Consider the following 23,825-nt stretch of genomic DNA (forward strand, 5'->3'; position numbering starts at 1 on the left):
CTGACTTCCTGTTGGGTTTAGAGCATCACTCCAAGAGGCTTTTTGATAGGCCTACGTCTCAACATGATACATGGGCCACAGGAATTTCATACACATATAATACAAAATTTAAGTATTTCTATATAAAATATATTTTTAAAATATGATCCTAACAGAACATGTAAAAACTACAAAGAACAGTTTATTACAGACCCACTGAATGAAATAAGGTGTGACAATCTAAAGGACTTGTGGTTGGTATCTTCTAGGCTGCTTTCTACAATTTAACATCTATTGAATTAAAAAATAATTTTAAAACTCTGTTTATATGAACACTTTGTTGGGCAGTTTGTTACATCATTTATTTTAATAAATAAACTTAAATTATGTAAATTATGTTAAAATATAAAGTTTTTGTGTTCTCCTTCAACATATTTTGCAGGGAATTAAAATGGCATCAGTATTGAAGCAGCTTCAGTGAGTCTCAAGTGATCACAAACAGACTCAGATCAGTGCTGGCCAGACACGTTTTCAACCACATATACACATGTCACAACATTATTACAATGGGTTCTACAGTAATACGGAGTGAGGAAAATCTCGCATGTTATCATGGTGTATGTTGTTGTTACTGTACCACAGACTGCTTTGTTGGCTAATAAATATAGCTTAAAGAGTATTAAGCTTCCGGTATGGTCATTTGACACATAGCGCTTGCTTTTTGTGCTTCTACTAGTCAACAAAATCTAAACATGTCAGCAAAATCAGGCAGGCAAAATGGTTTCTGTGGGATATGCAGCCATGAGCAGCCAGAGTCAGTGGTAAAGTAGTGAATACTTACTTGTGTCAGTGTTGCTCGACTCTCTCCTCTAATCTCTAAGGAGTTCTGCTGAAGTCAAAGACTCTGTGCCACCAACTGTCCTGTAACATGTCAACATCATCATCAGGATACAGTTTAAAGTTCAGTTACAGCTGGCTGTTAAACAGTTTTTGGTAAAAAAGACACAATACAAAGATAGAATGACAATGTTAACAATAATATTAAATTGGGCATATAGTACTTATTGCTGCTCTTACTAGTATGTATTGTCAGTTTTAGATCTGTATTAGATGCTCTGTTGATGCTTGTAAGTTGTTCCTCAAATGTCGCTTTGTTAGTTTCAAATGTTAGTCGCTTGGGATAAATGAGTAAATGTAAATTGGGTAGGACTTTCTGTTTGAGCACATTGTCAACAGTGCTTTGAATAGTCGGAAGACCAGAAATGCGCTACACAGAGCTTTTACATCAATATAAATATCTATAAATACAGAAAATGTACAAGTATACAAAATAATACACACGTTCATCAGCTCCATATGGTGTAAGAGTTCTGTGTATCACAGCAGAAAACTGAGTTAACAAACCAAACAGAGTGCACCAAAACACTGTGGTTGCCCTGAGCGGTGCCATTGACTTTTAGTTATATTTAGTGAAATTCTGTTTACATCCCAACATACATCCCAAATTATTTTTTCAGGTGAAAACCAATTTTTTTTTATAGCAAACATACTGAACTTTCTAAGGCTCTGGGGGTAGTGATTACTGAGCATGCTTTAGATAACTGGCAAACTTTGAAGGTAAAGAAGGGACCACAGTAAAATATTCTTAAATTGAAAATATAAAATAGTGCATAGGCTGAGAAAATGTGTGCATTTCTTTTAATGTAACATTTTCAGTTTGACGTTCAGCTTCAGTGTGTCTCAGTTAAACTGGGTAAACAGGAAGTCTGGGTTAGATTCCCAGTCAGGACATGCGCTAACCACACAGAGACCTGTGAGAAGAGCAGCGATAAGAAAAAGATAAAGTTTCGAAAATTGTGGTTCTTAGTAGCAGTAGAGCTGCATTGTGAAATATAAAAACACATGCCGTGTGTTTCATAGGCTGATTTGAAGTTCCTTATATTTAAATTTGACTTGTGTTAGGCAAAGAAACCTAAGAAGAAAACAGAAGGAAATTAAAGCTGCAAGTAACGCCTTGAGATTTGAGGTGGCTGTGAATTTGCCATGGGCTTTGGACGTTGCACAAACATGTTAATCATCACTTCCTGTGTCCCCTTTGTGGCGCTACATAGCACTTCGCACTACGACTATAACATGTAGATGTGTTCGGGGCGGGACAGTTATCAAGCACGTAAAGGTGCAGATGTGAGCATGTACACTGAAGTTACAACAACTTCCTCTTTCATGGCGAATCATCGATTTTGCACGCCACGGGCACGCTGTTTCACGAAAACTCACTGTTTAATTGTCAATGGATTTAGAGTAGACGGGGAAAATCTGACGTCGGTCAGACTAGTTCTCTAGGAGGAGTTCATAAAAGTACTGAGTGTGTAAATCATTCAAAAATTACCATAAAATTCAAAATGGCTGACTTCCTGTTGGGTTTAGAGCATCACTCCAAGAGGCTTTTTGATAGGCCTACGTCTCAACATGATACATGGGCCACAGGAATTTCATACACATATAATACAAAATTTAAGTATTTCTATATAAAATATATTTTTAAAATATGATCCTAACAGAACATGTAAAAACTACAAAGAACAGTTTATTACAGACCCACTGAATGAAATAAGGTGTGACAATCTAAAGGACTTGTGGTTGGTATCTTCTAGGCTGCTTTCTACAATTTAACATCTATTGAATTAAAAAATAATTTTAAAACTCTGTTTATATGGGCACTTTGTTGGGCAGTTTGTTACATCATTTATTTTAATAAATAAACTTAAATTATGTAAATTATGTTTAAATATAAAGTTTTTGTGTTCTCCTTCAACATATTTTGCAGGGAATTAAAATGGCATCAGTATTGAAGCAGCTTCAGTGAGTCTCAAGTGATCACAAACAGACTCAGATCAGTGCTGGCCAGACACGTTTTCAACCACATATACACATGTCCCATCTAAATATTAACTGGTACTGAATGCCACAAAGTCATTTGTTCCTTTAAAAGTAGCTCATAACATTGAACAACAGTTTAATGTAGATTCCTGTCTGATTCTGTTCTTCTTTTGACTGCAGTTTAACGTACTGAAATATGAAAGAGTCACTTTGGTGCACATGTTGACGACAAATAAAGAGACTACAAAGAGATTTCTCACATTAAACACTGATTGAAACAAAACATCAATTATTAATATTTGCATTGTAGAATTATTAAACAGTTATAATATAATTTTTTGTGCTTTTATCTTCAAGCCTGTCTGACCTGATGGTCTATCTCAACTCAACTCAATATTATTGCAAAATTTCATGCAAATAAGCAGCCCAACATTCTTCACAGAGCTAGATTAAAATAACAACAGCTAAAAACTAAACCATAAAATTAGGCCAAAGCCAGAGATAAAAGGTAGATTATTCATTTCCGTTTAATTCTAATATCCTGTTCAACAGCTTAGGGGCAAAAAAATGGTACTTTTTTGGGACACATAAGGAATTAAAATAAAAGCGGTGGAGGACCGTAGTGATCTGGCTAGAACATAAAATGAAAATATGTATCTGATATCTCTGATGTAGGTAAATATAAAAGACACAGGTAGCCGGTGAAGAGTCTTAACCGGTAGTGAACAATTTTTTTTGTTTTATTTGCAGAATTCAAGTTTCAAGTTGAACTTTATTGTCATGCGTAGGCTCTCCCTGCCTTAACACAAGCAAACACACTCACACCCTCCCCCCGAAGAAGGACACACTATATGTATTAGGTACATAATCCACTCATGTATACATTAAACACAATATACAGTACATGATAAAATTACATATTTACAAAAATGTGAAGTGCATGTGGGTGCGTCAACTCTTCAGCAACCTGGCTGCCTGTAGAAAGAAAGTGTTAACAGAGTCGGGTGGTCTGTGATCTGATGCTCTAATTATGTTTTTTATAAGGAAGGAGCAAGGTAATCAAGTAAAAAGGGAATTAAAATACTCTAAATGGCTAGTAATAAGAGAGCGTTTCAGCATCGTTCTATATTAAAAAGGTGTGATTTTGCTGATATCCCTAACATGAAGAGAGAGGATGCTTTAATTAGCTTGTTAAAAAGATAATTTAAATTTGAATCTGAGTCTGAAGTCACTGCCAAATTCGTGATAGTTGAAATCTGTTTGCCAAGATCACTATGCATTAAGCAGTTTACTCTTGCTGATTTTCTAAAATTTGAAAATCTGTCTATTACTGATTCATTTAATGGTAAAGTAACGCTTCACAACAACCATTTCTGGACAGCCATGTGATGAAGAAAGACTGGTGTTAAAAAGATACCCTGGCAATGGATGAAATATCAACATCAATACTCCTAGTAATAAAACAGCATCAGCCAATCCATTGTCCTGTTCTATACAGACCACCTACAGAACATAAAAACACTTTATATATTCAGATTCTGGTTGAGTTGACTCACCAGGTGCAGTTGTTGCTGCGCCACCGGTCCGAGACAATAAAGTGAAAGTAACAGTTCACAAAAGAAGAGGAAGAGAGCGCTGTGTAGGAAGGAGCCCGGTGGGAGTGTATCAGGAAACTGCTGTTTGTGTCCTGTTGTGAAACTCCTCATGTTCAGTGAAGCATGGATATGGGATGCTAGCAGTAAAATGCTGCTCTAACAGTGATGCATTATTAACAATCTAATAATTTAAGATAGAATCAGATGTCAGTCACAGGGCATATTTTATTGCACAACTAATAGTGCAGTACTGTTATTTAAGCAGGACTGAATGCACAACTTTTACTTGTCATGGAGTATTTTTACATTGATATATTGGATCTGAGATCTTCTTCCACCACTGTCTGTTTAGAGGTTGTTTTTTCATTTAATTTGACGAAGCTGAAGTCTGACTTTTTGATCTAAAAATAAAATAAATGCTTTAAATGAAATTAAAGACGCAGGCAGCGTTGAACAGGACCTTGCCCTAGCCTTCGTAGCAGTGACAGTTGTGGCCTTGGCACTGGAGGTTTGTTGACATGGCTCTGAATCTGAATCTGATGTTAGCCTATTTTCTTTGCAGAGCAAGAGTTTTGTGCGAAAGGAATTAAAGGCCTGCCCAAATATAGGCATGGTGATTTCAGTGATTTAAGCAAGTAAAAGCCTTGGCTTTTAAATAAAGTTTTACAGCATATCATCATGTCTAACTTCTACTGCTGATTACAGTGTACAGCAAAAAAATCTAATCCATTAGATTTTCTTGACAGTTGTTGGCTCATTGTCTTCTGTCGAATTCTTTTTCCCTCTTTGCATTTCAAAACCTGACTTGAACATATAAAACTTACTTCCAACAAAATCTGGGCACTGAGAATGTGGGGATAATATTCAGAGTCACAGGGTCCCAATTATTCTTTTTGAAATTAAATAAAATATTTGGGTAATATTACACCTGTCCAGGATGTAATATTTCTCCCGATGTCAGCTGGGATTGGCTCCAGCCCCCCGTGAGCCTGTACGCAGGATAAGCAGTTGACGATGGATGGATGGATGGTAGTTACTTATAAGAGTTAATGGTTAATATAAATCCTGTATTAACACTTTCATTTAATTGAACAATCATTTCACTAAAGAATCCAAGACACATGATCCAGCTCATAGACTATGACACAACTGGGAAAGACACAATGCCAGTAGTACAATGTGTTTATTATACCAGAAAAGAAACTGGTGGTTGTGTAAAAGTACAACAAAGAATTAAATAAAATCAAAAACAGACAGAATGAGAGAGAGACATTCTGGAAAGTAGGGCTTTTATTTCCAGTGGACCCATTTGTTCTGGGTAGGCACTGCAATCAGCTGCTCGGACACAAAACCACATGGAAAGGTCAACGCTGGTAGATGCAGTACACACACACCCTCAGGCCAATCAGGGGCTGTCACACACTTCTTTGTAACTCACAAATGGGTTATTTTTGCCCCTTAAGATAGTCGGAGACATATTTAATAATTATAATAATATTTTTTGTTTCAATGCTGCACCTTATCCCAATGTATAAACAAAAACTCCTAGGCAAAATCCAACACCGTGCTCCAGATGCCATTGAAACTCTGAGAGACTGCTTAGAATGCACCGTTTGGGAATCTTTGAGTACATAAACACGGTGACAATATACATCCAGTTTTGTGTGGACCAATGCATTTCATTTACTCATTTACTTGACAGAAAATCCTGGTTCTAGCGTGATCAATTCAAGGTCCATGAAGTTAATTATTCTGATGAGGAACAGCTGAACCAATCAACACACTGTATCAAACAGGAGTTATAAAACCATGAATTTATTAATTTAACAATTAAATACGAAACTAAAATAGTAATGATGAAACACCTAAGTGGACTCCACATGCAACAGTCCACTGATTAGTCCACTTCCAAAGTCCATACATTTCTGTGGTTCGTGGTTTCCCCGTCAAAAATTAGATAGCTGGGTGTTAAGCGGCCACAATAATACACTGAGTTAGGAAACAGAAGAACACAACACTGCAAACACAATGGCTTCCTACTCACATATGCATGCAAAATCATAAAGGAAATGATCCAAGCCTACTATATAGCCTTTAAAGGGGCTATCCGAAGTTTTTCAATGAAATCACTTATTAATAAAAACTTTTTTACTGCCTTATTGTTAATGGGCTGTAGCCTCGTTTAGAAATCAACCACACGCCTGTTTTCTCTGTTGCTTGCAACAGCCACTATTAGGGCTGCGCAATAATCTAATTGCAATCGCAATCACGATGTAGTCACATGTCATTACATAACCACAAGGAGTGTGCAATTTAATAAAACAGAAAAAGTGTGTGTGACACTGTCTTGTCTGTGTGCACTGTCGTCTGCTCATTATTCACGCTCACACCGGGCTCTTGCACGTGCCTCTAAAAACAGATAGGCCTACGTGCAATCAGAAAAATTCAATGATCGACTTCAGGTCAAAATTCACTCAACATCAGAAAGGCACCTAAAGCTGTTTCCTTTGTAATTGTCGTTTTAGTACATCAGTCTAACAGTCATGTACAATGTCATGACTCAGTTTAGCTTAACTAATAGCTTATGCAATACATTTAACTGTGCTCACGTTGCTTAACCTCTGATGAAACAGAAACAGTTACTAAAAAGTGACAGGTGAGTTAATGCTGACATATCATGTCGGTTATGCTTTCACTGTAATATTGTTATATAACAAGTATTACATCTACCTCAAGCTGATAAAAATATGATTGTATAGTCGCAGCGGGAGTTTACCTGAGTTTTCAGCATGTGTGAAGCTGTCTCCCGGTGTTTTGCTTCCTGTGTGTTGGACAATGCTCCCTCAAGAGTTTGAGCATGCGTACGAGCACACAGTTGCAACCTAAAAACCACACCGCTGAAAACTAGGTAATTAACTGGAGGGAAGGTGGGACACATCTATACCCCTCCTAGTTCACCCAAAGTGTCCTCTCCCACGTGGAAGCTGAGGTCAGCATCTCCTTCCCTAACTTGGTTGGGTCACAATGTCAGGGTCCTCTCCAGCCTCTCATGCCATTTTCCTTGCCAAAAAGGCTGCCTTCTCATTGGAGCACTTGGCATCTCGACAATAAGACTGGAACAACAACTCACTAGATCAGATTTCACAGCACAGTAGGGGAGAGCTTTGAGATTTGAGCCTGTGGGGAAGATCAGCCACCCCTTGTTTCTAACCATCGACAAAATTGGTCAAGTGACCACTTATTTTTGAAGAGTCATCTATTTTACTTTCCCTGTGATGAAGAAAGGACCATGGAATAAGTGTTAATCCCATTTAAGATATGAAAAACAGTTTTTTTGCCGTTCAATGTGGGTTTTTTTATGTTCAAGGAGTCCTGACTCTTGTGTCTGAACAATTACCGACAGGTTTGAGAAATTCTTACGCATCTGTTAGTTCTTTAGGACGTTACAGTATGAGGCTATACTGTTAGCATGACGTTAAACTTCTGGATGACACAAGTTAAAATGGCAGGGATGGGGTATTTTGAGCCAAAAGACCTGGGGGAAGTTGAGCCAACAATTTTACTGTAATTTTACATTGCATTTTTATGCATCACCGAAATGATGTGACATTATAGACCTGAAACCATCATCTCATGCTTCTATAAATGGAAGAAAGTCAACTCGTCTTGTGGATTTGGAGAGAGTAGTGGGTCCAAAAATGGGAAGTCCAATTATCAGGTGGCACGGGACATGACGATAAACAGGATGACTTTAAAGCGATACATTGATATGAAACAACTAGGAGACATGGCAATGTTTCACGATCTTAGTGCAATTGAGTATTTGGGACCTGCCGTTTGAGTTTGCACGATGAAATGACATTGATGTCACCGACGCCCATGTGGCTCAACGTTTCCTCTCTCTTGGCTCAACTTACCCCTCATATGGGGCAAGTTGAGCCAAGAGTCCACTTTTTTTGGAAAGCCATATTTTGAAAACAGTTTCTTAAAGATTCAATTTGATTATTCCCAGGGATGGACCACATCCTAAAATATCTGTTCATATTTTAGTGGGACTTTACTGTCATGTCCTTACTTTAAAGACACCTTTTTTTCTCTTTTTCCTCTTGTTCTCTTCTGATTCTGTCCTCTTCCTTTCTTTTCTTCTCATCATTTTCTCTTTCCTGTTCGTATTCTTCTTGAAGCTTTCTAAGTCTTGTTTGTTCCTCTTGTCGTCTCTTTTCATCTTCTTGATATTGGTTTTCCCACCATTCATTTAGTTTTTTCTTTAACTTCTCTTGTTCTTTTCTCATCTCTTCTCTGCTCTCCTTCAGCTTTCTGTCAGTGGTTTCCTTTGATTCTGACTCTGATCTTACATTTTTCTGCAAAGGTTCAACCTTTCGTTTCCACTCCTGTCGTTTAATTTCTTCCAGTTGTTTTCTCTCTTGACTTCTTCTTCTCTCATTTCCTGTTCTTTCTTTCTCTCCTCACGTTCCTTCTTTATCTTCTCCTCCTTTTCTTTAAGTTGTTTTTCTCTCAGTTTTTTCTCCTTTTCAGTTTCTGCTCTCTGTTCTTCCATTCTTCTTTTCATCTCTTGCATTTCCTCCTCATGTTTTCTTTGAAGCTCCTCCCTCTCTCTCTTCATCTCTTCTTCCTTCTCCTTCAGGATTCTTTCCATTTCTTTCTTTATAGCTGCCTCGGCCTCTTGCAGCATCTCATTGGTGTAGCAGCTGCCTCCATTTTCCTTCACCATGGTGTCAATCTTGGTTATCAGCTCACTGACTTGTGTGCGGTTTTGTTCATCATAGTTATTAAACACATGGTATCTTCCTCCACAGTCAGAGATCAGCTTCTTAAAGGAATCATCACAGTCCTGTTCAATATATTCTTCAATGGAAACTTTATCCTGCTTTAGTTTATCTCCTCCAGTTAAAAGAATGATGGTGAACTTTTCAGCATTCTTCCCAAAGCCTTCCTTGATGCGTTTTAATGTCTCCTTCTCCTCTGGTGTAAATCTGCCGATCTGTAACACCAACAGGAAGACATGTGGTCCTGGAGCCAGAAGACTGATGCATTTCACCATCTCCTCATAAACCTCTTCATGGGACAAAGTTGTGTCAAACAGACCAGGAGTGTCGATCACAACGACCGGACGACCGTCCACTTCACTCTGTGCTTTCTGACAAAGTTTGGTGACTGATGTTTGACTTGATTTGGCTTTAAACTCCTTTCTTCCTAGAATGGTGTTTCCTGTAGAGCTCTTTCCACAGCCAGTCTTTCCTAGCTGCATAATCCTGAGACTCTCTGGGCTCTGCTCCTCATCACCTGTGAAATAAGAAGACCTGGAGTTTAAATAATCTCAGAAACCACAGTGAAGGCTCTACACTGTGATGTACAACACAGTTCAGGACTCAGAAAACACATTTCAATCAAATACTTACAAGTGATCATGTTCTTCTTCATCAGCCTCTCAAGTTCACCTTGTTGCCTGTTGATATGTTTCTCTTGTTGTATGAGCTTTTCTATTTGTGCATGTGCAAATGTTACAGCTGTATAGCAGGATTGATTAACTTTAGACTGGCTATTTTCTTCCACCATGTCCAGCAGCTCTGGGATCTGCTGCTCGTCCTTGATGTTGAGAACAACATCTCTTCCTCCACAGCTCTGACGGAGCTCCTGGATGTCCTTGTTTTCCTTTACAAAGTTAACAACAGCTGCAGCTGCAGGATCTGACTCCACAGTGAACAGAATCATGGTGAAGTCATCGACTCGAGAGCTGAATGTGTTCTGGATGGTCTTTAACTCTCCCTTGTCTTCATCAGTGAGGGGACCCACAGGTAGGACCAGGATGAAGACATGGACGCCCTCAGGATCAAAGAGGGAGATACACCTGAGTGATTCTTTCATCACTGCCTCCTGAGGTTTTCCATACAAGGCAGGCAGCTCCACCAGGGAAACCCAACGTCCACACACCTCTCTCTGATATTTAACACACTCTGATGAGTTGGAGACTGAATGAAACTCTGTCTGACCTAAAAAGGCCTTGGCTGCTGAAGTCTTCCCTGCTCCTCTCCTCCCACACAGAACCAGGTTTAAAGCTGGTTTGATGTGTTCACACATTGGTCTGATGGTCTCTTCAGTGAAGGTGAGGAAGGTTCCTCTGTTTTCATGCACAATGTTCTCAATCTTGTGCATTAATAACAAATTGTCTTCTTCTACCATCCTGTAGTGTCTTCCTCCACAGTCTTGAAGCAGCTGGCTGACAGAGCTACTTGTTCCATCATGTGTGCTGATGACCATTGAGTGTTTAAAAGCATCTTGACCAAACAAACTCAGGATGAACTTCAGTGTTTGTCTGTTCTTCTCAGTGAAATCAGAAGGCTCCACTAACAGCAGCAGAACATTTGGTCCAGGAGGACAAAGACTGATGCACCTTCTCATCTCTTCTCTCACCGTCTCATCAGTCAGACTGAAGATGTTTGGAGTTTTCACCACTGTAAATGATTTTCCTCTCCACTCTCCACAGACAGCCATACTTTGCTTGCTATCGGACTGTTTTTGGAATTTACCTATTATAAAGATACCAAGTTTTGTTTTATCCTCCTCACTCTTCCCCAACAGCACAATTCTCAGTGTAGATGCTGTAATATAACAGAAACATAATGAATTAATGTCTAAGATTGTAGCAAGCTTAGATGTCGATTCAGTCGTTATAGCAATACACCAAATATAAAGATAAAACCACTGTGTGTCGATCTCCTTCATTCATCTTTCTGTATATTTATAAATTAATATTAATAAGTCCAGTAGAATGGACATTTTCTAAAGAAAATGTGTGTCAGAGCTGCCGTCTGTTAGCTGTGGCTGCTGCCAGTGCTGCTGCAAAGTTCTGCACCATCAGCAATTTTATAAATTCTGCAGGTAAAATAATAATATATGATAATCATATGTCACACTCAGTTGTTGGATCTGCCTAGGTTTGCTGCATTTGATTAACATGCCCTGAATAGGATTTAAACTCTCATCCTGGGGATCGGAAAGACAAGATCTTAACCATCAGGCTACTCAGATACACTGTTAAAGAAATGTTTTTAACTTTCTTGTTTGATCAGATGTGTTTAATTGACATGAATTGCTACCAATGCACCAATAGAGAGCAATTGATGACCACAAATGGCAGGCACAACTCTGTTATATTGTATATATCTGTGACATCTAGTCCACTGTTTGAGAATAAAATAAACAAACAATATACACAGAAATAACCACTGCAGTCAGTAGGAATTGAACATTGATTTGGGCATCAAGTTCAAAAACCATATAAATACCAATTAATGATGTCGTCTGATGTGGGAATCGAACCCACGTCTGACACAATAAAGCAAATGTCGCCCGGGTCAACAACATCCATGTCAGGTGTGAGGCACCAGGGCAGCCTGATGAGAAATGGGGATACTGGAACAAGACAATCATGGACTAGAGCAGAAAATATGGATCTGTTGCAATGCTACTAAAGAAGTAATCCCGGTGAGAGGGGTTATATGCAGAGACTGTGTGATACATGGATGCTTTGAAACCCATCATCGACATTGACAAAGAAACAACTACTAGGTCAGTGTTCTAACATCCACAAGAGGCATCTGCAATGACAACTAGAGATTGATGAGGTACATGCTACGGCAATGGGGGATCCAGGACAACAGGTCAGTGGGGAGATGTCTTCATCATCCCCAAACTCAGAGAATGGGTCCCTTACGGCACAGAATCACTTAACACAAGGGTGACTGACCTGCGATAGAAGATCATAACCAAGCTGGACCCCAAGTACAACGACCAAGATTGCTAAGGTCAAGTGACAAAGTACCATCTGAAAGTCTGCTAGAACTACATTAGATACACTACATACTATCTACAGTGATCCTGGTGATGCTTGGCTATAAGATGAACACCATAAGCCACGAAGAGCATTATCCTGCATGGAGGAGAAGGCTAGAGGCCTAAATTAGTCAGTTCCCAGAGCTAAAGAAACGTGCAAGGAAGGGGCTGCCCATGAAATACAGCAAGCTGTCGATACCTGAGGCACTGGAGACTGCCAAAGAAAGACATATTGCTACGACTACCCGTCTAAAGAGATACAAGTGAGAAGCAGAAGCCAGGGGAATAAACCGGAGGTTCTACACTGAATCATCAAAAGGGACTCTCAGTGGCAGGGTAATAACAAAAATTCCACCCAGGGCTGAGACTGAACCGTACTGGAAGATCAAATGGGAGAAGGGGGCATCGCACAACTCCAATCTACCAGTGGTTATGTATCTAAGAACCGATCACAGCGATCTCCCAGACAAGATCCAGTAACCATTACAATGGCAAACATCCAAAAAAGAGTGTTGGGTATGAAGAGCTGGACAGCACCAGGCCCTGACATAATCCACACTTACTTGCTGCATAAACTAACTGCACTCCATTAAGGTCATGCAGCACAAATGAACCAACTGCTGATGGATGGGACCCACCCAGAATGGTTAACCCAAGGATGGACAGTCCTGATCATGAAGGATCCCCAGAAGGGAACATTCCCATCCAACTATCAGCCAATAACCTGCCTCTGCACAACATGGAAGCTCCTCTCAGGCATCATAGCGGCTAAGATGAGTAGGCACATGGCCCAATACATGGACAGGGCCCAGAAGGGAATTTGCAGTAATACCAGGGGAGCCAAGCACCAGCTACTGCTCGATAGAACAGTCACTTGAGACTGCAAGACCGGGCAGACCAACCTGTGCACTGCCTGGATTGACTACAAGTACGCCTCCAACTCAATGTCACATACACTATAATGACAAAAGGTTTAGGACACCACCCCGAATCATTGAATTCATGTGTTCCAATCACTTCCATGGACACAGGTGTATAAAACCAAGCACTTAGGCATGCAGACTGCTTCTACAAATATTTGTGAAAGAAGAGGTCGCTCTCAGTAGCTTGTGAATTCAAGTGTTGTATCGTGATAGGTTGCCACTTATGCAATAAGTCCATTCCTAAAATTTCCTCACTACTATTATTATTATTATTAGTATAACAAAGTGGAAGCGATTGGGAACAACAGAAACTTAAGTGGTAGGCCACATAAAATCACAGAGCGGGGTCAGCACATGCTAAGGTGCAAAGTGCGCAGAAGTCACCAACTTTCAGTCAATATCTACAGACCTTTAAACGTCGTGTTACCTTCGGACACTAGAGCAGTGGAGATGTGTTTTCTGAAGTGATGAATCACGCTTCTCTGTCTGGCAATAAGATGGACGAGTCTGGGTTTGGCGGTTGCTAGGAGAACAGTACTTTCCATACTGCATTGTACCAAGTGTGAAATTTGGTGGAGGGAGGATTATGATTTGGGGTTGTTTTTCAGCGGTTGGGCTTGGCCCCTTAGTTCCAGCGAAAGGAACTGTTAATGCTTCAGCATACCAAGACATTTAGGACAATTTCATGATCCCAACTTTGTGGAAACAGTTTGGGCATGGCCCCTTCCTCTTCCAACATGACTGTGCACCAGTGCACAAAGCAAGGTCTATAAAGACATGGATGAGCGAGTTTGGTGTGGGGAACTTGACTGGCCAGCACAGAGTCCTGACCTCAACCCAATAGAACACCTTTGGGATGAATTAGAGCGGAGACTGGAAGACAAGTCTTCTGGTCCAACATCTGTGCCTGACAAATGTGCTTCTAGAAGAATGGTCAGAAATTCCCATGAACACCCTTCCCAGAGGACTTAAAGCTGGTATAGCTGTATATATATATATATATATATATATGAAGAAAGAGCTACATTTTTGTTTGTTGTGCCACAGCTAAAGGATCCAGCTTTGATAAGACAAGTTTATCGTATAATCATAACTACATTTTTTACACATTGTCACACTTTGTAAAAACTGATAATTCTGATTAATATATGTTACATGAATAATTTACTCACGTTGTTTGATTGTGCTTTCAGCTGGTGATAAACTGTGTGATGTGCTTCGTTTGAACCCTGTGAAAGAAAGAACCATCAGCTACAGACCTCAGATTCATTTTATAGATCTTTATACAGAACATAATGATCGTCTCTCATGAATTTCCTTACAGCTGAGTAAATATCTGGTTAATGATTTCCACTGAAAATTAAAAACATCATCACGTTATCAAAACTGTTCGTACACTCACCAGGAGCTCTGACAGGACTCAAGTCAGAAGTGGTTGTTTCCTGTTGCTTCAAGTTTTGATGATCACCAGATACAGCAGATACTGTATCTTCAAACACATCACAGCTGACATGCTCTCCATTGTTTTCTTTTACAATTTGACCCAAACAAGTTAACAACTCAGAACGTTCAAGGTTCTTCAGCTTCAAAGATCTGTTTCTACACATTCTGATCAAGTCTGTTAAGGTCGGGTGTTGCATACATTTTTCCATGAAAGCTGAGCTCTCCTCTCTGGTTGTTGATATCAGAACCAGTGAATGATCAAATGATCGATCACTGAAGAGTTCCAGGACTTTGCAGAGCCTCAGTTTTTGTTTCTCAGTGACGTCTTCAGGCTGTAGAACCAGCAGGAACACATGAGGTCCAGGATCAGAGAGTCTCACACAGTTTGTCACATGTTCTGTTAGTTTGTATTCAGAGATGTTGGGATGCAGCAGATCTGGGGTGTTGATGAGAACTATTTCTTTCTCCTTCAACTGTCTTGTGATTCTCAGACAGCGGTCTGGTTCCTCCTCGGTATTGAACTTAGTCTCTCCCAGTATGAAGTTCCCCACTGATTTCCTCTCAGACCAGCTGTTCCCCAGCAGAACAACCCTCAGCTCAGACACTGAAAAGAAAACACTCAATTAGAAAAAACTCTGTAGACTTTGACCAAACTGAAAACAATCTTTAACTGCTATTATCTGCTTTCATAACCAGCTTTTTTAAGGTGGACTTGGATGTGTCAGCTGTTATCATCCTGAATGTTGCATATTTACCAGTTAGCATGCAAATAAATAAAATGTGAGTTTGTACCCAGCACATACAAACTCTGTAATTCTGGATGTTAATGTAGAGAAAAATTATTCTGACTCGGTTCAGTTTAACTCACTGTTGGGTGGCAGGTATTGATAGCTGCTGCTGTGCTTCACCTGATCTGCGGTAAACGTATTGACTCTGGGTGACTGTTCAAAAGAGGAGTAGCCCTAAGCATAAGCCTATCGTTTACCACCAACCTGTTAACGTTTCTAGTGGACCAAATCCATGACAATCCAGAGTTGAGACCAGGAGGCAAAGTCGCCTTCCATTTCAGCAGTTACCCACCCGAAACACTACACAAGGTCGGAGTCTTACACACTTCTCTGCGCTTCCATTTCAGCATTTACCTAGCCAAAAGTTAAATTAACAAAGTTCAGGTAGCATGTGATGTTTCAAAATACATAAATATAACAGAATCTAAGTCAGTGCAGCTCTCAGGCATTCTGTGTTGCTTTCAGATCTGTTTCTCCTGTAGATAAACTTTTCTCCTATAATATCATCCCTGTTGAGGGAACACATATGTAGGCATGATTTAGTCTTTCCTCCTCTTTTGTCATGTTCACAGGGAGAGAGCAGAAAACTTGGCCAAGAAGAAACTGTGTCAACAAGTTGTTAAAGTTACTGATTGGTGCATGCATGTTTTTGGGTCATTTTATCAGTAGCTTGTTGTTTTTTTTAGCTTAAGTTACTATTTTTGGACAATGGACATTTGTAAAAGCATTTTCATGTGTTATTTAATTGCAAGCTATATTTCAGAACATTTTATTTTACAAATTATACTTTCAAAAAGTGATGGGGACGTGTCCCCAGCGTAAATGACACCTATGGCCCCAAATCATATTCATACTTACTTTCCTCAAGGAACAGGCCGAGGAGGTGGAGTTATCTTCGACTCAAGCCTACTAATGAGCTCTAAACCTAAACTAAATTATAACTCATTTGAAAGCCTTGTACTTTCACAGACAAGTTGGAAATCACTGCAACCAATTCTTTTCGTTATAGTGTACTGAGCACCTGGTCCGTACTCTGAAATCTTGCCTGAATTTTTGTCAACATCAGTCCTTAAATCGGACAAAGTTATTATTGTAGGGGATTTTAATATTCATGTGGACGTTGAGAATGACAGCTTCAGTCGACGTTTATCTCTCTTAGATTCATTTGGCTTCTCTCAGAGTGTTCATGAACCGACTCACTGTTTTAACCACACCCTCGACCTTGTTCTGGTAAATGGTACAGAAATGGAACATTTAATAGTGTTCCCACAGAATCCCTTTTTATCTAACTACTATTTGATAACTTTGAGTTGTTGCTGGACTACACACTATTAGGTCAAAATTCCTACACTAGATGTGTTATCTAATAGGGGTATGATGAGATATCCCACCATGAGATTAAATTGTGACGAGATTTCTCATCAGGTGAAAGAGATTCAAAAAGTAGACGTTTGCTGTCAAGCCACAAATGAATTTTCTCAGCAGTGAAATACCAATATGTAACTGTTAAGAGACTCTAGGAGCTTTTCAACTATGCCCAGCTGATGCAATATGGGTGTACACCCTGATAGTAAACAACTGAACCCGCTTGCGCTGTGAGTCCAGACAGGTGTGACGAGTGGTAACATAGCTGGTAGAGTTTTGCAACATAAACATCTAAAAACTGAGGCGCAACCTTGCTCTGTTTGGGACTGTGAGCTGCACTTTTTCAGAGCTGCTAAAGTTAACCTATGTTTAGATTTGTGATGAGATTAGTGCCTGATCACAAGTGGTTCAGTTACTTTCGGTTGCACATACCACATGCTGCACCAAACTGCGTTGATCAAACGGTCTGAAGGGGAAAATGTTACTACCAGCAGATCAATAAAGTAATGCACAGCAGAGTAAAGGGAAGGTAGACTTCTCATCAAATAATGACATTAGTCTCTTAATACTATGACTTTTTTCTGGACATGTCAGCAGTGCTTCCATCCATCCATCCATCCATCCATCCATCCATCCATCCATCGTCAAACGCTTATCCTGCGTACAGGGGCTGAAGCCAATCCCAGCTTACATCGGTGTACATCTAAAGGCGGGGTACACCCCGGACAGGTCGCCAGTCCATCGCAGGGCCACACAAACAACCACTCACACTTACATTCACACCTAAGGACAATTTCAGAGACACCAATTAACCTAGCCTGCATGTCTTTGGACGGTGGGAGGAAGCCGGAGCACCCGGAGAGGACCCACACGGACACGGGGAGTCAGCAGTGCTTGAAGTGGAAAAAAATAGGTGCTAGTAAATTAAATTGCATTTCATGTTGTCTTATCGTGCATTGTTTCATTTGTTTGTTAACATTTCTTGTTTGCTGTTTTTCAGAACATTTTTAACAAAAGCTTTCAAAAAATTATGGAGAAATTCTGATTCTGACAGGTCCCCAGCTTCTCCAGTTTAAATGTCAATCTGTCTGTCTATTTTTAAAAGTCCTGCCCAATCCAGGCTGTGATTGGTCGGTTCACAAAAAGTGACAATGACAAGCTAGTTTCTGCACATGGCTGCTTGAAAGGCACCCAAACTTCTCTCCTCCCTGCTCTCTCTCCGCTGACAGAGATTAGCAGCCAGGTGAGAATGGTAACAGGTGAGTGTTTCGTAGCACCCAGAGAACCTGATATGGAGAGGGCGGAGGAGAGTACCAGCGTCCCGGTACGCCAAAGAGTGCGTACCAGCCCGCTTCAGGCACAGCATGTCAGAGAACACAGATATGTGGGAGAGACTCTGAATGTGCCGAACATTTTGAACATGACCATAAAACCTGCTGAAACACAGGAGCTATTAAATTCCAGGAGTTTATAACTGAATTAAAAATAAATAATTTATCATTGAGGTGAAAATGTGTCACAATAACAGGAATGATATTAAATAAGTTGATCTACAGGAGATATTCCCTGAGGTGACTGGTTGCTGTGTGCGTGTAGCATCATGTGCGCAGTTCACCACAATAAGTTAACCTTACAACATGTGTCTTTCTGTAGTGCATTTTCCAACATTTGGTGGGTGCTAATTTCAGACCCTGTTTGCCCAGAAGTAGCTTTCTGCTCTGCGGAGAATACGCAGCATGAACTTTTAAAAATAAAACACTGTGTAGACTCCTGATCATAAATCAACAATAAACACAGTTAAAACAGACAAAAAAAATTAGAAACCATAGCCTACTTAATCATAGTACAAGCACTAATAACCAAATCAGCAAAATCTAAACATGTCAGCAAAATCAGGCAGGTAGAACGCAAAATGCTTTCTATTGGATACGCAGCCATACAGACAACAGAAGAAAACCGGGTCAGAGAGTACCAATGGCGGTAGACCTTGTGGAAGCACACAAACAACAAATTTACAAGCCAACAGCGTGCTTCACTCCTGAAACTCATCTGAGACGCTTTCAGTGGAAGTTGACGCCGGAGTAGACGGACGCAGCAGAAATGCAAGGCAGACGAACTCAGTGTTGTCTCTGGGTAAGGCAGTGAATACTTACTTGTGTCAATGTTGCTTGAGTCTGTCCTCTAATCTCTGAGGAGCTCTGCTGAAGTCAAAGACTCACTGTGTCACCAACTGTCCTGTAACATGTCAACATCATCACAGTCATCATCAGACAACAATAAATCATCAGGATACAGTTTAAAGTGTGTGTGTGTGTGTGCAAAGTAACAAAACTCAACAACATATAATGTGAGTCTAACGAGTGTTCTGTCAGACTCTTGTTCTGTTGTTGAAAGCTGAGGTAGGCATCATATTTCAGAATCATTTTTGATATTATTTGATGAAATTCTGTTTACATCCCAGCAGCAATCAATAAATCAAATGCTCTAAAAATAAAATAAAATTGTCGGTTTCTGTGGTTGTTGCAGAACTGTATGTTACATTACTTAGCTCAAGTGACTTAACCTACGTAACGTTAATTAACTTAACACTTAAATAACTAATAAATAATGAGTTTGACCTCTATATCCACTTCAGCCACCTCCTTGCACTATGTCACATGACTTCCTGTATCATATGGACACTAAAGGTTGTGGCCTAACAATAAATGTAGATAAGGGTCGTAACAAGCTTTTCTGGTGAGGTCAAATACCTACCCCCACTGTATGTGCCATTTAACGTTGGCTGCTTTTCAGTTAACATAAATACTGACAATCAAATATTTCAAAAAAATCATGATCATCGTGTAAACTTGGTTAAATTCTAACAGGAATTTCTGTACATAAAGATTTCATCTGTTTGGTTGTTATTTTTGTAAAATAAAGTGATCTTCTCTCTTCTTTGGTCAGTGTGTGTGAGTGAACAGAACGTTTTTTAGCTCATATAGTGAAGTTACTGTAAAATAAGGTGTGAGGTTGGTCTTGCTTAGGGACACATTGGTAGATGTGTCACAGTGGGAATTGAACCCGGGTCTCTCACACCAAAGGCGTGTGTATTTTCCACTGCCATCATATTTATATACTTTTTTCTGAATTTGCTCCACAGCCGAAACAAGAGGAAGAGATGATGGGTAGTGATGGCCAATGGATAAGACATATGCCTTTGGTATGAGAGACCTTACCAAACCTGAAGTTCATTATATTTAAATCTGACTAGCGTTAGGCCAAGAAACCTAAGGTGACTCCTGAACCATCCCTTAGTTATGCTGCTATAGGCCTAGACTGCCGGGGGATTTCCCATGATGCACTGAGCTCCTCTCTCCTCTTCTTTCTATGCAACCTCATCCTATTAATGCATGTTACTAACATGACTTCTTTCCTTTCCGGTAGTCTTGTGCTTTCTCGTCCCTCTCCTCTCTCCTCCTATCACTTTCTGCAGGTGTTTCTGGAGTCTGGATCTGTGGTTGCGAGTCACCTGCTGCCGCATGTTACTGCTTGACACCTTCTACTACAATTGTTAATACTTGTCCTATTGTTATTATTATTGTTATTATTATCCTTAATGTTACTAAGTATCTGTACCACTATTAATTTTCAGTCTGTACCGCTATTACCTTTCACTGTGTACTTTGGTTAGGTTAACTTTATTGTCCCAGAGGGGAAATTCTTGGTGGGCACAGTGAAGTGTTGCTTCATAAAAAACAAAACATCACAAAAGACATCAACAAGAACCTGAGAAGCACTGACATGTTGTACTTCACAAGAGGAAAATATATACACAGATGAAAAAGGACATTGTTATCAACATAGTTACATGGATTAAAGTGCAAGTGCTAAATTTCTAGTGTGGGTGTTGCACATTGCTCAATTGAATGAAGTGAAGTTTGTGCAAAGTGCATATGCTAAGGTGCTAGTATGTTTATAGTACATTGCCCTATTGCACCGAGATCACAAATAAAATGCGGAATTGCTCACATATTTATTGCACACAGCTCTATTTTACATTCTTCACCAGCTTAATGGAGGCTGGCATAAATAATCTAATTTTAGGTGATTGGATTTGCATTTTGGTACACAGAGTCTTCTTCCTGATGGCAGGGTTTCGTATTTAGGGAAAAGGGGATGTTGAGGGTCTGATTTAATTTTCCTAGCCTGTTTCATAACTGCCTGGTCATACAGGCTCTGAATAGGCTCATAGTCTCTCCTCCCTATAATCTTTATGGCTGTTTGGTGCATGTTGGCAAGTTTGTTGTTCAACATAACTTAATTTGCCGAAAAATGCTGTAATTCCATATCTGATGACACTCTCGAAGGTTACTTCTGTGTGGATTCTGTTGTGTTGGCTGCTCCCTCCTACCCCCCACTCCCGTCCTGTCTCTCCCTCTTTATTGCTGTCTTTCTCTCTCTTTCCCTGTCATGGTCTGAATTTAAGCAGCATTGAGGCATGATGATTGAGGGCCATCACAATCATCTATATTCTGAATTGTCATGAAAACAATAATGGCACTTACAGCTCCACACATAGTCACAGATTTCATCCACTTCCTAACAACACCCTGCGTAATCCAAGAGAAGCAAACACAATTCCTGCAGACAGACGGCTTCCACTCATATGAAGATTATTGCTCCCAGCATAAAAAAGAATATTAATGTGAAAGGCCTGGGCCCACCCATAAAGCCTGGATAATGAATGAAAATTGCCTGAAGCAGCTGGTTGTAAGGCACATTGTGCCACCGGGTGTCATCTAAAACGAGATCAAGGATCATGTATTCTCCTGAAAATTCTTTATAGTCAAATGTGTGTTGAACATAAACTCCTCTTAAGAATTTCACCATTCATTATAAATTTTTCTAAGAATATTCTTAAATAAGGAAATCTATTCAGTGATTGGTCCTTGCCTCTGTCGCCAAAATCCTGTTTGCGGCACAAATGAGTGTTATGAATCAGCTCTAAGACTGACACTTAAGATTTAGTCCTACACTTCACTTAAATTAGGACTGAAATGCTTGATAACTAACTTTCAAGTGCAGTTTTGAGCCAAGAATATTTTTACTCTCAAGTCCGTTCTTAGCAGTGTTCTGATGAGTAATTTTGAGAAGCTGAAAGAGTGGTGTTAAAAAGTTACTAAAATGATCAGAAACAGGGACCATGGCAATGGATGAAATGTCAACATCAATGCTCATAGTACTAACCAAATCCAGTGTGTTTCCATAAATATGGGTGGCATTCTGTACTTTGAATCAGTGTAGTTGTTGACATGACAATTGAAATCATCAGGTAAAATAATTTTATCATGACTGGTAAGAACAATGGACTTAAAATCATGACACTCAGGTAAGAAGTTGCCGTCATGTTTGGGGTCACAGTGCAGCATCAGCCAATCAACTGTCCTGTTCTATACAGACCACCAATAGAACATCAATCCACTTTATATATTTAGATTTTGGTTGAGTTGACTCACCAGCTGCAGTTGTTGCTGCGCCACCAGTCCGAGACAATAAAGTGAAAGTAACAGTTCACAAAAGAGGAAGAGAGCGCCTCGACCACAGCAGAGCTCGTATGTTCATAGATTTTGAATGACAGGAGACCGCTGTTTGTGTCCTGTGTGAAACTCCTCATGCTCAGTCATGTTTCAGTGAATGGGGATGCTAGCAGTAAAATGCTGCTGTAACAACGATGCCTTATTATGATAATGTCAGACAGAATCAGATGTCTGTCACAGAAGACAGCTAATACTTTTACTGCTGATACTTTAAGTGCATCTTGCTGACAATAGCGCATTGCTTTTATTTAAATAGAATCTTGAATGCACAACTTTTACATCACCACTGTTAATGTCATTTTTAATTAGTCATTACTAGATTTGACAATTATACTATTTTTATCCTGTTTGTAATGGAATACAGGCTCTAAGCTCACTTAACATCATGTTGTCCTCAGGGTTAAATTTTTGTGTCACGGGCACCATCTTGTGGAGCTATTCTTCTTCTGCTGTGTATTTTACTAGGCCTATCTGTTCAAAGGATTATTTCCAATTACCACTGTAAATAATCCTCTAACCATATTAGTAGTGTGTAATCTGTTGAGCAAATCATAATATTGATGACTTCACTAGCTTGATACATCTCCGTGGTCAAACATTAGATAGTATGGAATACCATTTCACTCAATATTAAATCCATAAAAGCCCAAAAAGATTAATTAACAGGTTTTTAATTAAAGAGCACTTCTTTATCTCAGCGGACTTTTACTTCCCAGATGAGTTGAGTGGTTGAGCCTCCTGTGTCTGTAATACTGTTCATTCACCAATCAAAAGCTTTAACCTGCCTTCTGACTTTTGACGGATGAAGTTGACAGTTTATTTCACTGCAGCAAGTTACGCTATGGATAAATGAAAGTATATATAAACAAATTTAATTATAAATGGATAGGCGTACATAAAAGAATGAATAAATGAATAAATAAATAAGAGAGAGAGAGGGGAGAGGGGAGGGAGGCAGCCTACACAGTATACACACAGAGGTACAGACAGTAAAGGTGATGTTGCTATAGACTGAATGAAAAATAGTACAGATATTTATAGTAGTGTTAATGGTAATAATCGTAATGTTAATAATAACAATAAGACTAGCAACAATAGTCGTTGCAGCAGAGGGTGTCGAGCAGGAACACGGGGGCAGCAGGTGACCCGCAACCACAGATCCAGACTCCACAGCTCCAGAGCCAGAAGGAGAGAGGAGAGGGACGAGAAAGCACAAGACTACGGGAAAGGGGAGAAGTTGTGTTGGTAACATGCAATAATGGGATGAGGTTGCATACAGGGGGAGAGAAAGTAGAGGAGAGAGGAGCTCAGTGCATCATGGGAAATCCCCCAGCAGTCTAGGCCTATAGCAGCATAACTAAGGGATGGTTCAGGACTCACCTGAGCCAGCCCTAACTATAAGCTTTATCAAAGAGGGAA

The 23,825-nt window shown here is 39.7% G+C and overlaps 1 protein-coding gene across 1 annotated transcript in view; it reads right to left on the reverse strand.

The window, feature by feature from the left end:
• Positions 1-18,193, reverse strand: part of LOC123960347 (myosin-2 heavy chain-like) — a 34,413-nt gene extending 16,220 nt beyond the window's left edge. The window contains 8 exon segments of the mRNA XM_046035028.1: positions 821-848; positions 5,279-5,297; positions 8,541-8,877; positions 8,880-9,758; positions 9,875-10,565; positions 14,647-15,278; positions 15,543-15,587; positions 18,142-18,193. Coding sequence (XP_045890984.1) covers positions 821-848; positions 5,279-5,297; positions 8,541-8,877; positions 8,880-9,758; positions 9,875-10,565; positions 14,647-15,278; positions 15,543-15,587; positions 18,142-18,193 — 2,683 coding nt within the window.
• Positions 18,194-23,825: the final 5,632 nt, after the last annotated feature.

The sequence above is a fragment of the Micropterus dolomieu genome, linkage group LG21 (assembly GCF_021292245.1).
Source record: "Micropterus dolomieu isolate WLL.071019.BEF.003 ecotype Adirondacks linkage group LG21, ASM2129224v1, whole genome shotgun sequence".
In the NCBI taxonomy this organism is placed as follows: Eukaryota; Metazoa; Chordata; class Actinopteri; order Centrarchiformes; family Centrarchidae; genus Micropterus; species Micropterus dolomieu.